This window comes from Eublepharis macularius, chromosome 11 (assembly GCF_028583425.1).
Source record: "Eublepharis macularius isolate TG4126 chromosome 11, MPM_Emac_v1.0, whole genome shotgun sequence".
Lineage (NCBI taxonomy): Eukaryota > Metazoa > Chordata > Lepidosauria > Squamata > Eublepharidae > Eublepharis > Eublepharis macularius.
In genome coordinates, this window is record NC_072800.1 from 87781322 (window position 1) to 87798264 (window position 16943).

A 16943-nucleotide genomic window follows, 5' to 3' on the forward strand; every position below is an offset into this window, starting at 1 on the left:
AGACATTTAAGGCAGCTGGTTAGAGATAAAATCGCTGATTTTTTTTAATAAAAAAGTGAACATCTAATGAAAATGGTTTGCATTATGTACAACAGATCGCTTAAAACCGAAAGTTGTGTTGCACAAGGGAGGGCAAGCCAGTGCCAACAGGAAGTTGGAAGATGGAGCAAACAGAACCGCCCGCTATTTCCTTTCATTCCAACCATTCTCATCAGATGTGCCCTAGCTACAACCTGAATACTTTCCCTGCGAGGCTGTATTCGAGGCTCAAAAGGCCAGAAACACAGCAGAAAAAAAACACTGCTCAGAGAACACGCTTTGGCAGTACATTTATTTTGCGATTCTGAATTAAAATAGGAAACAACAGAACACTGACTGAAGGTGCAAGCTCAATGGACTAACCAGAACCCATACTTAAAGCAATTTTTCAAAAAGGAAATGCACTCTAGCTATTGATCCAGAGGAGTTAGCCATGTTAGTCTGTAGTAGCAAGATAGAAAAGAGTCCAGTAGCACCTTTAAGACTAACCAACTTTACTGTAGCATAAGCTTTCGAGAACCGCAGTTCTCTTCGTCAGATGCGCATCTGATGAAGAGAGCTGTGATTCTCGAAAGCTTATGCTACAGTAAAGTCGGTTAGTCTTAAAGGTGCTCCTGGACTCTTTTCTATTGCACTCTAGTTATTGGTGTTCTCCATGATGCTGGATCTCTAGCAAAACAGAACATACAGTACAAAAGTTAAGAACGTGTGGTGGATAAATGAGATGGCAACCGGGTAGAGATGGGCAAGTTTTGGGATTAATGCGACCATTCTTGCTTATACAGTACCCTCTCTGTAAGAGCTCTGCAAACACTGAGTGAAACGGCATTATGGGGTGGCAAGTTTGTTTTCTACTATGCCTATGATAAAAGTTATTTCACACCGGGGTGGGCTTGCCTGCCCTTCTTATGCAAAGGTGGGGTAAGCTGCTTTTTAGATGTTTTTAGCTGGGGACTATAAATTTGTTTCGGCTTCTCACAGCTCCTACCGGCTGTATCCAGAAAAAAAAAAAGGCAAGCAGTGGCAAGGAGCCATTTCAGCATTCGACAGTGTTCTGGGTTTCAGCACCAAACATTTTTGGACAAATCCTGTCCGATATGGCTGATCTGAGCAACTACAGATTTTAGTTGGTGCACAGAGAAGGGAAAATGGTCTCATTTCAAAGGGGACTGTGCTGCTGAGTGGGTCTCTTTGGCACACCACACCAAAGCTGAGAGGGGCATGTTTTCAACACTGCAAATTGCCAAAGACAACACTGATATTGTTACCCTGAAAGAACTGGGATGAGTTGCAAGAGGCGGCATCCAAGCAACTGAGGCCGAATAAGGAATCTTGGAATAAGCTTTTTGATCCTGAGAGCAACTTAATGGATACAGAAAACTTCCCATGATCCCACAGTAAGAAGCGACTGAATCCTACATCTTAGATGCCAACAAATGTTTGGCAACAAGAAACTTTCAGTCATCGTTCCCTGGAATTTTAAAAGGGCCGGGGTGGGGAGCCTGAAACCACAAAAGTACTGAGATCATATACTGAGATCAGGGCACATGACCCAAATTTAGGAGGAAGAAAATGTGCAGGTCAGATTTGACCGAGCTACCGGATACCATACTGGCATTTCATCTGTTGTCCGTGTTTTGCAGCTTACACAAGTTTTGGCAGCACAGGCACTGTGGCGAAGAACGGGGTAACAGTCTGGATTCAACTCCATTTGTTGAACCTTCAACAGCACAGCAGGTAATAAAACAGGAGATACGGGGCACGATAAAAGGGGAACCATCTTCTGGGCATGCCCCATCCATCACAATGGGAGTTCTGTGAGACCACAGCAGCACTGTTGTGTTCTCTCTCGAGATGTGAAGGCTCAGAGGGTAGACAAGAGCAAGGTAAACATGAAACTTTACTAGCTTAGAAAAGTGAAATTAAGTTTGACAGCTACTGCATATATTTCAATTGCCCCCCCCCCATTTCATTTTCCCATGGCTTCAAAGTTTCACATCTTGAGTTATTTCCCGCACTACTTTCAGCAGGGCTTGGGCCCATGCTTCTGAAAGCTCAACGTATCTCTTGACGAATACCTCTTTTGTTAAGGAAGGAACGCATGAATGACAAATAAACCAATTTATCTTCCATCTCTTATTTCACCACCAGCCTCATCAAAAATATGCATGGAGTTGTGCGTGAGCGAGGACAGTAATTCCCCCACTTACGAAGTGCTGAAGAAGTACTTGCCACTATGTATACCCATTCTATTTTTCCATGTTTAGCCAAAAAATGTCTAAACTGTGTGCAAAGCATCATCCAAACTGTACCACCAACCTGTATATAGCCCCGATGATTTCTTCCTACTACAATCAGGAAACTTTCCAACATGAAATAAGCGTAGCCAATACAACTCAAGTGTCATCATGGAGACAGAAAAACCCATCGCCTGCGTCAACTTTTTCCTTGTTTCCATATATTACAGTGCTCTATAAAAGTTTTCCAACTTTTTTCTTCTTTGTCTTCTTTAAAGCATTTAAACAATACAAGACTAAAAGATGTCTGGAAATATGCCTTATACAAAAATGTCTTTTTTTAATCTTAAAACAACATTCAAAAAGGCACTTCATTATGGAAGAAAGAAAGTTCAGAGTCAGGTCAACTGCTCCATAAGCAGGGGTGGGCTGGGGGGCCAAAATGGTCTGCATAGCAGGGCAGGGAAAGTAGGAAAGGGGTAAGTCGACTTGCTGAAATAACATCAAGCTTTTTAATTTTTTTTTTGGCATGTTTTAAGAAAAAAAGCTGATTCTGTAAAATGTGTCCATTTACGAAATTCATTAAAACTGTCCCATTCAAAATAGCTTCTTTAATTTTTTTTTAAAAAAAGTAGTTCTATCACCTTACGGCATTGGTATTCCCAAGACTGAGTAGAGTCAATCCATGATTGTCCTTCATGTCCAGCATATAAGAGGAAGATCTGAGAGCAGCGCAACTCTTGACAAGAGCTGCCTCTCCTTGAAGCTGCATGAAATTGTGTGTCCTGGAGTGGCTGCCGTGAAGCAGCGAGTCTGGTTTGATTGGCTACCTGTTGCAAAGTTTATGAAGCATAGTATAGACCTCCTCCTCTTGGCTTAGTCCTTCAAAGAAGGGAATAAGATCTAACAATTCTGTGTCTGTCATATCATCAAACCAGGACTGCACAGGCACCTAAAACGGAAGCAGAAATACAGCATTACAGGAAAGGTCTTTATTAGGAAGAGAAGAGTTGGCACGTGGTTGCTACTACAGACCTTATTGCAGGAGCCTCAATTAATTCACCATCAGTCCTATTAACTCACAAGCAGTAAACCAATAATAACATTCGATTTATATACTACCCTTCAGGACAACTTAATGCCCACTCAGAGTGGTTTACAAAGTGTGTTGTTATTATCCCCACGACAATCACCATATGTGGTGGGTGGGGCTGAGAGAGCTCCAAGAAGCTGTGACTGACCCCAGGTCACCCAGCCGGCTTCAAGCGGAGGAGTAGGGAATCAAACCCAGCTCTCCAGATTAGAGTCCTGCTGCTCTTAACGACTACACCAAACTGGCTCTCAAGCTGCAAGACACTGTTTTTGCATACCATCCTGTCTCCCTGAGATTTCATTCATTGTTCTGAGAACTAATCATTTGGTATGCTCTATACAGTTCTGTTGAACAGTTGGTCCATTATGTAAGACGGAGCAGATGCTCCATGATTTCAGCAATTTCTACAGAATTCTGCATATTCCAACTTTCATTCAAGCAACATAATTTCTAACTCCCTTGAGGATAGCATGTCTGAAAGACTGAATACCTATAATGCATGTATGAGTTTTGTTCATCCACTTCCAGTTCTCAAGCTTTCACATTTCAAAGGTATTTCAACTGGGGTGCATGCATAAAGTTGAGGCTACAGACAATTAGAAAATCAGGCCTGGCTTTTAGTACCCAGGTTGCTGGACAGAGGAAGAAACAGGATTCCCTTTCTTCCAATTGTGATACTTTGCATAATGTTCTAGGTGCCTCCCTTTTACCCCACTCTCTTCCTCAATTTGACAAAAAGCTTCCCAGGGCAAAAATTAAGAACTTGCGCTAATGCTGCACCTCAGCTTTGGAAGACACACAGCAATGATAAGAGGACTGGCTGTGAGCAACGGCAAGGATGAGAAGGAGATCAGAGTGCACCACCAAAAACAGAATTCCTCCTCTGATGGGCCCCTTCAGGCCCCTTCTCTTTCCTGCAAAAAAAAATCACTCATACAGACCATAGTTTGGGGTTATCCAGGGTTAATATGATGTGGTTCATGAAAAGTGGAAGGTTCAGTTTTAGCAGCATTGATTTATTGTTCAAATATTTGCATGGTCTGGGCAATTATGTGTACATAAAAGGGTGCAAGACTCTAGGCATCAACACACATCCAGCTTAAAATCTTAATCAGTACTGACCAAGGTCATTTAAAATGTGAGACTGGTGAGTCAAAGAAGTTTCCCAAGGGACTTTCCACAGGCTCAGTGTCTCATTTTACCTGCACTCAGTTAGCAGGCCAATATTATATCCACAAAGATTCGCAAGGGCTACGGATCTCTGGTGTGCCAAGTCAGCGGCTTCGCACAGGCTGTAGCACAGTTTTAAGCAAGGCCCAAGACCATACAAAGTCACATGGTGAAACTCTTTTGCCTTAGCGTTTAAATTAGGCCTAGCGAGCACTGAAAATCCAGAACAAACCTGTTCATCATCATCGGCTCTTTGGAAGCAGCATGGAAATGCTGACACCACAGAGAAACCTTTGCTTCTGAGCATTTCCTACCACTTCTCAACACTGATATGAATACACTGCATCTTACATTAACAGGTATGAGCATTTTCACATTTCAAAAAGTCAGTAAAGCACCTGAATACACAAGCCCGGAGAAAAAGAGTTACTCTATGTACTGCGACTACTATTACTCACTGCATTTTCAGGATGGAAGATGTAAGATGCAGGGGAGTTATCAACTATAATAACTTTGCTCAACTCTCGCCCCAGGCGGCTGAGGTCCTTCACGTAATTTCCTCTGTGGAAAACGCAGGATTCTCTGAAGAGTCGTGCCCTGAACACACCCCAGCGATCCAACAGGTCTGCCACTGGGTCTGCATACTTAGATAAAAGACATTAAAGGATTAAGACGTATCTCACTTCCATTTTGGTGAGAGAAATTAGCACACCTTTACAGTGTAGATGTTACTCCCCTCCCGTTACAGATAAAGCTACAATGATACTTTTATTAAGCACCCACACAGGCGGCACTCGAAACCTTCTGCCGCTCTGAGAGGGATGGGAGTTACTCCTTCCCTTCTGTCTCCATGGAGAAGGCTTTTCAATGCTCTGCACATGAGGGAAAACATGGGGCAAGTACCCTTCTGCAATTTGCCTGCATGAGATGCTACAAAACTTCGCCCACAGAGACAGTCACTGGAATGCACAAATGCACATAGGCCACAATGGACGAGTTTTTAAAAAAAAAACACACTTAACAACTTGGCTAAGCACTGAACATTCATTTAGAATACTTTCATGAGTCGTCGTGGTTTGCTGACAAGGGAAGGTATCTGGGGTCAGCACAAGGGGTAGTTATTCAGATTTCCTAATCATACAAATAGACCAGATATATGCCTGGTCCAAACATATTTAAGGGCCAGATTTACCAAGAAGAGTCAAAGATGAAAGACGAACCCTCCGACCCAGTAACCTTTCATGTCACAACACTTCACGGAAGGGAGGAATACAAAAAGGGAGTAGTCACACTGGAACTGGAAAATACGCATGAATTTTTCAGAGCCCACTAGCACTTAACAAAATGTATTCCAGCATAATCTCTCGGGTGCCAGAGCTTGTTCCGCATAGATCCCATCCCAAGCAGCTAAACTTCTATGACGAATCTGAGCAAGAGAAGGGTGAGGGAGATGCTTATTTTATGCTGCCTTGTCCTCGCAGCTTCACCCCTCTATCTACCCCTTTCTCTTTCATGAATTTTACATATACATTTACATGCGTGGAATGGATACTCTATGCATCTGATGAAGTGCGCTCTGACTCGTGAAAGCTTACACTGGAATAGAGGTTGTCAGTCTTTAAAATGCTAGTGGACTCCTGTTTAATTTTGCTACAACACACTAACACAGCTACCACTCTAGAATAACATTTTTTAGATTTAGGAACAAGAGCAACAAAATACCTGTTTAACAACATTTCCCACGTACATTTCTCCAAAGAAAGAATCAAGGAGAGGAGCCCACTGCTCAGCAATATAAAATAATATTGGGCTAGATGGCCTGACTAACTAGGCTTGATCCAGGGGGAGATTTCCGCTTGCGCTAGAACTCTTGCACAAGAGGAAACACTAAGAAAAAGGATGCTTACGCTAAGTCAGACTTACTGTATCCCCACTTACATTTCCACTTGTGAAATATATAAGTATTGCACAATGCGCATTGCACAATTGCACAATATAAGTATTTCACAATGTGCAAGCGGAACGGTGAAAAATCCATTTATGTTTCTGCTTGCACACTGTGAGATCCAAGCGTAGTAGAATTTAATAGCTATCTTCCATACTATATTAAAAACTATGATCTAAACTCACCTTAGTTCCCCCCAAAGCAGTTGGCTATCGACAATGGGGGAGGGTGAAAGGGTGCTGCTAACTCCCCCCACTACCCACTTGGGGAATTAGTTTCATGGCTCAGTTTAACCCAGCCATCTTATAGCTATGCTCCATTGGTGAGCCAGGCAATCTTGCCAATTCATTCTCAACAAAAACGTAATACAGGATAGCTACACAGTCATACTGCCAGTTCTCAACTCTCCTTATGCCAAGCCCAGATCCAAAGTCATTGGTGAGAGAAGCCAACTCTGTCTAGAAAATTATGGCATTTCTTCACAAAGTGATGTTGAAGTTTGCAGTGAGCAGGAATATAAAATTTCTCAATGACAGATGAAAAAAATGTGCAACATCTACAAGTTGGGTAGCTGTACTCCATAGACAGCTAGCCATAGTTCTAGCAAGTTCTTAAACAGAATTTCCATTCTAAGAGGATAGGAACCCACGCTCAAATGGATCTGTTGGGTTACATGGTGGATCATCAACATGAACAACTTTCACAATAATTTAGATGAGTCCTATTTTGCCTTGAGGTGTGGTACGAGGCCTCATTTTGGGAAATGAGCCATCCTTCTAATTTCACGGCATCTCTGAGAAACGACCCCTCTAAACTTGGTTTGATGCTATTTCTAGTGCAAGCGTCTGTGTCAGACAAACATGTTCACATTCTTGGTCTCTCACACAAGAGGCAGAACAGCAAGAACAGCTTCTGACAGAACACTGTTTGAAGACTGTTTGTGCACTACCAAGGAGCTAAACAATGACACAGACACGTCTATAGCTGGGGCCTTCTTAACAAGTCCTGAACAAGTTTCGTGGGGGAATTTTGATATTTAGATTCCACTGGATGAAGTTAACTCTAGGCTCTCAAAGTGGTCAGCAGTAGAGGCAGGCATGAACCGAAATACTAACCAAAATTCGTCACGAACTGGGCTGGTTCCTGGTTTGCAAACAGGTGGTTTGTCAGAGCCCATTTCTGACGAACCGCCATGAACTTTAGGCTGGTTTGTTTGGTTCGTCACTACAGACAGCCTGGTGCTGATCAATCAGTTTCCTAGGCAATGGGGGGGGGGGAATGGGCTTTCTGCAGTCCAGAAAGTGACCTTCTGCTGCCCCAGAAGTGATGTTCTCACAAACCAAACGAACCGGTTAGTGAACTGGGGCAAGTTTGTGAAATTTTGTGGTTCATGAAACATGACAAACCACAAAGCGCACGGGTCGGTATTTTCACGGTTTGTGCCCACTTCTAGTCAGCAGCATTAAAAAGCCTGTAAAAATGTAGCATGGTCTGAAATCACATTTCAAATTTAGGAATGCAGCAGAGCAGATAGTTAGTTTGTGTCCTAATCGTGTCCCAAAAGACCTTCCTGCAGATGAAATTTCAAACAGATCTTCACCTGCTCAAGGTGGTGGGATCATCTTAAAAGGTAGACATAGCCATTATGACGTAATGGATTTAGAGTCAAATATGTATAGGATATGGAAATCTACAGTATAATTTTGGGCTAAGTGTAAAGACAAACACTGGTTCCTCTCTTGGTCCATAGTAAGCTCCGCCCCTAGCTCACAAAAAACACTTTCTTGTCAAGTGCAGAGCCCAGCCCTCGTCTCCTGAACCACTGATGCCCCTCCCATGCTGGAAGGGGACTTGGCAGGCAGCATAAGACGACAGTGGGGTGACCATTCTTCACTGGTTATTGTTCAGCATACTAAAGCTATTGGAGGAAGAGGGAGGAATGAGCTAATCTTATCTTCCTCATCCCAAATGTTGGGAGTAGATGCAGTCCCTGCAAGTGCATGGTGTAGTTATTCCAAGGGCACAAGAGTATTTTCCTCGAAACAAACAGCATTCGTATCCATCTTGACCACACACCACTTTAACTGAAATATTCTTTAGCAGCAACGTTTTGAATGGTAAATCGGTTTGGATGCAGAGTTGAAAACACGGTTATCAAATACAAGGCTCAAATTTTAAAAAGCTCGTCTCCCTGCCAGCCAGCACCCCGCCCCATAAACTTGGCCCAACAGAACTGGATTACCTGCAGCCAGGAAATGGAACGTCTGCTTTGCAGAAGCACTGTATGTGCGCCCTGTGCCTGTTGCAAGCAAGACACTCTCTTCTCTAATGACTCAGGAGGTACATTGTCTAGTTGCAGATAGGCTGCTTGAGCTCTCCATCTGCTAAGAGAGACATGCTTTTCCGACCCCTGATTTCTCCAATGTTGTAAAGTTAGCAAATATGTGACTCCGTTCTCTACCAAAGAAAACATTCAGATTCATTTCTGCTGCTGTCTGCAGGTTGTACATCTAAATCATCACTACAATCACCACTGAAAACATCACGGGACTAAGACAGCTACGTCTACTGTGGAGCTTGCCAGATGAGGCACTATTTCTACAACTCACGGGGCACAAAATACCAACATCCCCTCCCTCCGAATATCACATATGTTGTTATCATCATCAAACTTTACAAGCACTATACGTAAATAATAAAATGCCATTTGGTTAAGAATGCTATATGTATTCTTTTAAAAGTCTGCTTCGGTCTTCTTAGTAAAAATGCTGCCGTTACATTATAATGAATGTATTTTACTCGTGCCAGCTTGAATATACTGCCTTATGCAATAAGCTATTTATTCCCATTCTTTCCTGCCCCTCTAAACCATGGTAACCAAAAAGCCTTTCATATTGGAATCACAAGCAAAAACATGGAGGCTACATTATGAGACAGGCCCATATGTGATATTGTTACCATGGAAACACTTACCCACACACTAGCAGACAAAAGTATACACTGCCAGATAAAGAAGCAGAAGAAGAAGGGGGAAGATTAAGATAATTATTTTCTCCGTATTTGAATCTACCTGTAAAGAAAGCCCAACTAAGAGGTCCTTGAAGAATACTTTGGGCAACACGGAAAAGGCTACCTATATTAGAGAGACATGACTGCTAAACACAGCGATGTTCCAGGGCCCATTCATTCCTGGACTATGGATCTTCCGATGCTTTTAGGCATTTGCTCCACAATTCTGAGGACTGACTCTGTAACACAATCCTGGCTTGGTTCAGACAAAATGGTAAACCACGGTTTGTGCCTCTACATGAATGAGCCTGGGGGGGTCCTCAGATTAGTTTGCTCCATCCTCCCCCCTCCCCTTGGCACACCTTTTGTAGAGGACCATTATTTTGCTGTTACGTCTGAACTATGGGGTCAGATTCCACGGATTAGTTCTATTAGTAGAGGCACTTTCCTCTGACAGGAGCAGTATTCTCTACTGCAGGACAGAGGGGAAGATTCCGTCCACTAGAGGAAAGTGCCTCCACTAAAAAAAAAAGAATATGCAGGATCCAACTACATGGTTTATAAAACCATGATTCCTAACTGAGAATAAACCTAGGTTTGGAATTTGGGTTACAGTGGAAGTGTAAGCTATACTTTGCTAGTTCGAGCTATAAAGGTGAACAGTACGTTGCTGTGAACCATTAAAAAAGCTAATCTGTGGGCTCTGCATGAGGGGAGAGAAGGGAACAGGGAGCATGCAAGCCCAAAGATCTCCCAGGCTAGTTCATATAGAATTAGTTCTCAACCGAGCCAACTGGTCCATATTGCTAAGTAATAATCATGACAGAACCAGCAGACCTAAACTCCTGAAGTCGTAAGCTTCCTTTAGTCAATCTTGGGGCACCTAAAGGGAAGCAAACCTACTAAAGCAAAGAGAGACTCTAAGCAACCTTACCTTTGCTAGACTGGCTGTGAATAGCACACATTCATAGAGCTCTCCCATCCTCTGGAGGAACTCATCCACATGTGGTCGTTTTAATACATAAACCTACATGAAGGGAAGGATGGAAAAGAAAAAACAGGTGAGTCTGAGCAAAAGCTAAGCATTTAAAAAACACTGAGGCATTGCTACGATTGGAGATTGTGGGAATAGTCTGCACTCAAGAGAGGCTTAGAAGATGGGTCCAAGAGGATGAGATTACCTTCAATACGGCACACCTAGAACGTCTGGATAGAAGGAACACAAAGGACAGCAACAGGAATCATAAATAGATCAAATACAGATGTTGTGTTTTCCTTTTAAGTGAGGATCAGTTCCTAATTGGACTTCACTGTTTTGCATACCGAAGCCAAGAGAATTCAGGAAAGGTGTGATCACCGAATGCTTCTTGATAATGAACAATTCCTTGAAAACTGCCACTGTTAATGGATACCTTTTTCTAACAAAAACAAAGGCTGCAGATGATTTGAGCAAGATCAACCAAAACACAGAACTAAAAAGACTCATTTGCAAGAACGGCTGTTAACTGCCCTAGTGAACCTCTAAATTCACTTTCTGTGGGAACCTGTTGCTAGGCCTGCTTGTGTAGAAAAGAGTGCCAGAGTGGAATACTTCCCAGAGATCACAAAAAACCCTCCTACATTTAACAGCCCATGTTATTCTCCCCCTCCCCTACCTGGCATCTTTAGTTAGCAGGCTGTGTTTGTTTACCTCATGGGTTATTTTACTGCCCATCTCTTTCTGCTGCAAAGACTTCCCAGGAAGGCACAAAAGTTATATGGGCCATGTGGATTGGGTGGCAAAAATGCCTTTGAGCAACCTGCCTGGCTTCTTACATAAGACCTGCATAATCCCGACACTTCATGTCAAATTTCTAGTCCTTAGTTTAGGTGGGTCTGAAGAAGGGAGCTCTGACTCTCGAAAGCTTCTACTCTGAAAATCTTGCCAGTCTCTAAGGTACCACCGGACTCATATCCTGTGTTTCTAATTCTTATGGTTGTAGACAAAAATACATTTGTATTAAGCTGCACAATTACTTCAATTAAACAATTTTTAAGATGGTTTTACAATTGGAAAAACAAATTAAATGCATTACAACGTATACCCTAATGCAACATTTATTCTTGTGCCTAATCTTTGTTCCAAAATGTTGACATCCTCTGGGGAAAAAAAATTACAAGGCACGTAAATGCACCCTTAGCACTTGTTTACCCTAAATCCTCTAGTTGTGAGCCCTCTTGCTATAAGAAGTTGGAGAAGACACGTAGACTCTCAAGTCTGCTGGAGTCCCATTCATGGTGTGGTGGCTCCCTCCCAGTGCAAGTAATTAAGGATAGGCCATTAAGAATGCACATAGCCTATCCTGGATTACTTGAACTAGGTCAACAGCCTCTTCCAGAAGAGCAGTTTGAATAACGCCTCTTAAAAAAGAATGTATGTTAAGTATCATCATGCAATCAATTCACGTACACAACTTTTAAATCAAGCGTTACTTCTTTTAGGTGCCACTCCCTCCCTCCGACATTTTCTAAAAATGAACAACTGTACGCACATGCTGTGTAAATAAACAGGCTCTTAACACGTTCCAAGGAGTGTTGCTGTTCAATATGAAGCCCAGGACTGCTGGCTATTGCTCACAGCCACACAGTTACATAATGCACATTATAACGCCAGCACAAAGCGTGGTGGCTTTTTCCCAAATCATCCTGAGCACCAAATAACTGCATGTGCAAGTAACTGTAGTCTATTCATATATTAATTGAGTGGTACAACCGCCAATGGGTTACTCTGTATAGGGCTTTTTTTCTGGGGAAAGAGGTGGTGGAACTCAGTGGCGCAGAGTGGGTTGCCAGCACCCGGGGCAACTCCTGGCAGGAGGTGGCACCCTTGGCACCACATGTGCGGGGCCCGCTCCTGTTTTGCCACAGTTGAGGCTCAGCAAGTCAGGTGCCTTGGGCTGCGGGTGGGGAGGAAATGGGATCCGGAGGTGGGGCCACCAGACACGTGATTACTTTCGAGAGGTGCCGGAACTGCGTTCCAGCTGATGTTTGTGCATGCATAGGGACACATCATTCAGTCGTGAGTGGGCTTGCCACGGAGCTGGAGAAGAAACTGAAGCTTTTGCACAGACAATGCATAGGCACTCAGCTTGCCCAAGAACCCTGGCAGTGTGCATCTGCGTGTCAGTTTAAGAAAACTGAGACTGTCTCTGACAGAGGCTAAATAAATCATCACCAAGAATCACCACCACGTAATCTTTGGAGCACTAAGGAAATGTGCTAAGTACAAAAAGGGCCCTTCTCTTTATATTGTACAATCTTGCTTCTGCTTGTCTCTTTTGCCTCTTTACATGATAATCAATTCGACAGAGAGAACAAAGATAAATAAAAACTGGAATTTATGGGTGGAATTTGTGGATGGTAAGCATCTCAAGTCATATCAGTTACAGGCCTAAATTGTTTTTATACACTTTTAACTGTTATGGCTTCCATCAAAGAACTAGTGAAATATCTGAGAATTGCAGACTCCTTCCCAACCCAACTGAAATTACCTAGGAGAGAACCACCAAGATTAAATTCCGAAGAATATACCATGCAGGAATCAAACTCTGAAGAGTGCGATGCAACATCTTACAGGGAGCGCTTAAACACTGACATTTGGCTCTAAGATTCTGACAAATAAAATGCATCAATCAACTAAGCAAAAAAAATATAGATATGATCTCAAAAACAGGCCACATGAAATAAAGATGAGCGTTGCACCAAACCGCAATGCAATACAACTGAATTACACAACCAAGGTTTACATTTTGAATGACAGAAAACAGTATCATTGGCACAGAAATCTGATTCTGTTCAACCACAATGCTTCAAGCACTGCATGTTCACTGAAAGGAATTCACCTTTGATTTAAAATTAACTACTGAAATACATTTTATAAAGGAGACACACAGGAAACAAGTTAATTGAAAAGGAACTAAATTCTTAAAATTTGTTTTTTTGCTGCAAAAATTGTTTGGCACACACTCATACCTAAATTATTCTTTCCAGAAAAATACTTTAGAAGAACTGAGTTTGTGTCTGCCACAAATGCCAAAGGCAGAGATTTTGGAACATGACTCGGTTACCCAGACAAGAGTGCACACACTGGAGTTCTCAATGGAATCACAGAATGAAGTGTGTCGTAGCAAGTCAGCTTCTTTTAATTACCACTTACCAGCAAGCTGCTTGTCTTATATGCAGTGCCATATAACATCCTCTTTTTAACAAACTGATATTATGTGTATAATTTTTCCCCTCTGGTAATATCGGTAACTATTTACATATTCAGTTAATAATTCATTTTGGAGATACCTGATGACGTGGTACTTTTTGTCAGCTAAAACCTCATCATAGTATTAGCAAAGCTTGAAGCTTTTGCTTCACTGAACACAGTGGTAGGAAATAAACCAGTGTTCGTTTAATTCAACACAGCTCTCGAGGTGCCCAACCTTTTCAGAGGTGAATATCAACCTGCCACAGCAGTGAGCTTGGTGACATAAATATTGCCTCCCTACAGCCCTTTGAAGCATTGTTAGGTGGATGTCCCTACTTACGACCTCAAACAACCACTTTTGAAAATTTCCAGACATAGGACAAAAGTGGTGCTGCACAGGAACACACAGACATGTCAAACTTCCCGTGAAACATGCAGACAAGAAAAACAGCTGGCAAATCTTTTAGCATGTAGAACAAATGGCAAATGGAGTGACCACACTCACCTGATGTATAGTTCCATCAATTTCAACAGGAACAATGAAGTCAGCATTGCTGATTGGCTGGGGGCGAAGAGAAAAAGAGATCACCTTTAGAAAAGAAGAACAATTCATATGATGGCAAGCACAACACGAGAACCAGAGGAAAATGCAAGAGGTCGATTCCGCCCCCCGCCCCCCCGGAAGCCTGCAGAAGTTTGATCTCGATAATCACTTATTTCTGTAGAAAGGAAAAGCAACATATGAAGATTATATAAATAAACCAACACAGAAAACTCTTTCAAGATAACCAAAGAGCCATCTAAGATAACCTCTTTTCTAACCCCCAAGAGCAGGAAGGTCATCCAGTTCAAACACTACCTCCTTACTACCTCCTTTCTAATAGTCATAGATCCAGAGGAGTTAGCCGTGTTAGTCTGTAGTAGCAAAATCAAAAAGAGTCCGGTAGCACCTTTAAGACTAACCAATTTTATTGTAGCATAAGCTTTCGAGAGCCACAGCTCTCTTCGTCAGATGCATGGAGGGCAGAAGGAAACGCATCTGACGAAGAGAGCTGTGGTTCTCGAAAGCTTATGCTACAATAAAATTGGTTAGTCTTAAAGGTGCTACTGGACTCTTTTTGGTTTTCCTTTCTAATAGACACACATACCCAAATTCATTAAGCAAACATATACGTGCCTTCAACTTTACAGCCTGCAAACAGCAGCTTTCAAATTCCCATTCTTGAATTCATAGCGGCAAGGAAGGGCTGCTGCTTTCCTCCACTAGATGGAGATCCCTAGCCCTTCCTTGTCTCACTTACAGTTGTCCTCAAAGAAGGCCTTCAGCCTGCTGTGTGGATTAGCTAGACAGAGAGACTCTCTTTCTCTCTGAGTAAGGCCGATGAGGGCTGCAACCCGTTCCCCCCATCACTGAGCCACATGTGAATTTTTTTCATCGGCAAGTCTAAGTCACAAGGAACACTGTGGCTCCACCCTGATGTCTTGGTAAGAGGATTCGCTTGTGGCTTCTATTAACCTTACAGAGAAATGGAGTAACTCATTAGATGTGAAACTACTTTTCTAAACAGCGTAGTAAAGCATACTACTGGTAGGAGGTACAGACTATATCAGCAGCTGCTCCTGGGCATTTTCTGGAAAAACAGCGAGCAAAGATGCATTCTTTGACTTATTTGTATGCTGCTTTTCTGCTCCCAAATCACCCAAAGCAGCAAAACTTGCTGTTCTCTCTTTCCAAAAGGCTCAAAACAAGTTTCCAATAATTCCAGAAGTTCTTCTATTAAACAGGAAAAAACAGGATGGTTGTCCTTCCCCCAAAGTCCCACAAATCTAATTCTGTATGTTTGGAATTAATAGAGGTTTCTGTTGTAGGGAAAAAAAACTAACCACTCAGTTAAGTACTCTAGTTATACAAAGTGTGCTCCCGCAAAGCATAGATAAAGGAAGAGTCCAGTACAAATAAGGATGAGGGGCTCTACAGGAGAAACTCATCTCAATATTTACAGGGTTGAACAGGATTCAAGTTACTTAAAATGTACAGTTTCATTTTATTCCTCCATTCTCAGGGAGGATAGGGTCATTTATAATCTTACAGTGTGTAATTCACCTTGAGCCTCAGTGAGAAAAGCAGACTACACACAACATAAATTTTAAAAAAATTAAAAATCCACACACAACTTTATGAAACAAATTATTTGTAACATTTACTTAGAGATTTTTATGCCTCCTCTAGGAACCTGCAAGAGGTGGCTTACAAAATAAAATTCTTGGAAGAAATTTCTTTTTAAAGAAGAGTATAGTATAGTATAGTATATACTATACTATCTAAAACAATGACTTCACCACCAAGCATCTATTCTATACTGCATTAATCAGTGATGCGAATTTCTACTTGAATGGTTAAAATACTCATCCCTTCCACTCCCGTAAAAAACCTACCTTTAAATCAATCTTTAACACAAAGCTTCATTCCACAAACACAGTTTAAGTGAATTTATTTTTTAGGAATGTCAACAGACGTTAGAAATCTCACCGTGACAGAGTCCACTGCATCATGCAACAAAGAGATGCATGAAATGGGTACTATGAAGGAACCATAAATGTTTGACTATGCAATACTACACACGGCAAACATACAGTCTTTCCAAAACCAGACCCCCCAAAACCCCAACATTAAGGAACTCCACTGTAATCTTAACGCTATGAAATGTGATTGAAAGAAATAGCATTAGCCACGAAATCAAAATGTCAGTTACAGGCGAGAGACCAGGTAGAGTCCTGGGAACATTTCAGCCTTTTCCCAGTGCTGATTAAGAGACTCGGGGCTGGATCCTGAAGATCCATTTTCTAACAGCAATACCTTCCTCTGGTACAAGTAGTCTACCGCTAACAGAAGAGGAAGGTGCCACTGTTAGTAGAACGTATTAGTGGGGTCCAACCCATTCATCTTTGGGTGTCTGGAAGGAGAATTCAGAAGTGCCTTATGCATCTGCATTTACTGGAAAGTCTACTGGCTGGTTCACAGGTGCATGTATATTACCTGAATTCCCATCACTTAATCATCCAGTTATCCCACTATCAATGGTGAACTGCTTAATGTACAAACTGGCCCTATTGAAAAGTACAGCTTGTGAGAACTGAGAAGTTGGGTGATGGATTCTTCACAGGCATAATTTGTCAGTTGATGCTGCAGTCATCAGGTGATTGCCATACATATAA

At 42.1% G+C, this 16943-nt stretch overlaps 1 protein-coding gene across 4 annotated transcripts in view; it reads right to left on the reverse strand.

The window, feature by feature from the left end:
- Positions 1 to 636: 636 nt before the first annotated feature.
- CTDSPL (CTD small phosphatase like) overlaps positions 637 to 16943 on the reverse strand; it is a 79530-nt gene continuing 63223 nt past the window's right edge. For all 4 annotated transcript variants that reach the window (XM_054990879.1, XM_054990880.1, XM_054990877.1 and 1 more), the window contains 4 exons: positions 14233 to 14289; positions 10428 to 10520; positions 4998 to 5183; positions 637 to 3228 (listed from right to left, as the gene is read on the reverse strand). In XM_054990879.1, the coding sequence (XP_054846854.1) occupies positions 3103 to 3228; positions 4998 to 5183; positions 10428 to 10520; positions 14233 to 14289 (462 nt within the window). In that variant the 3' untranslated portion in view covers positions 637 to 3102. The remainder of the gene's footprint in view (positions 3229 to 4997; positions 5184 to 10427; positions 10521 to 14232; positions 14290 to 16943) is intronic.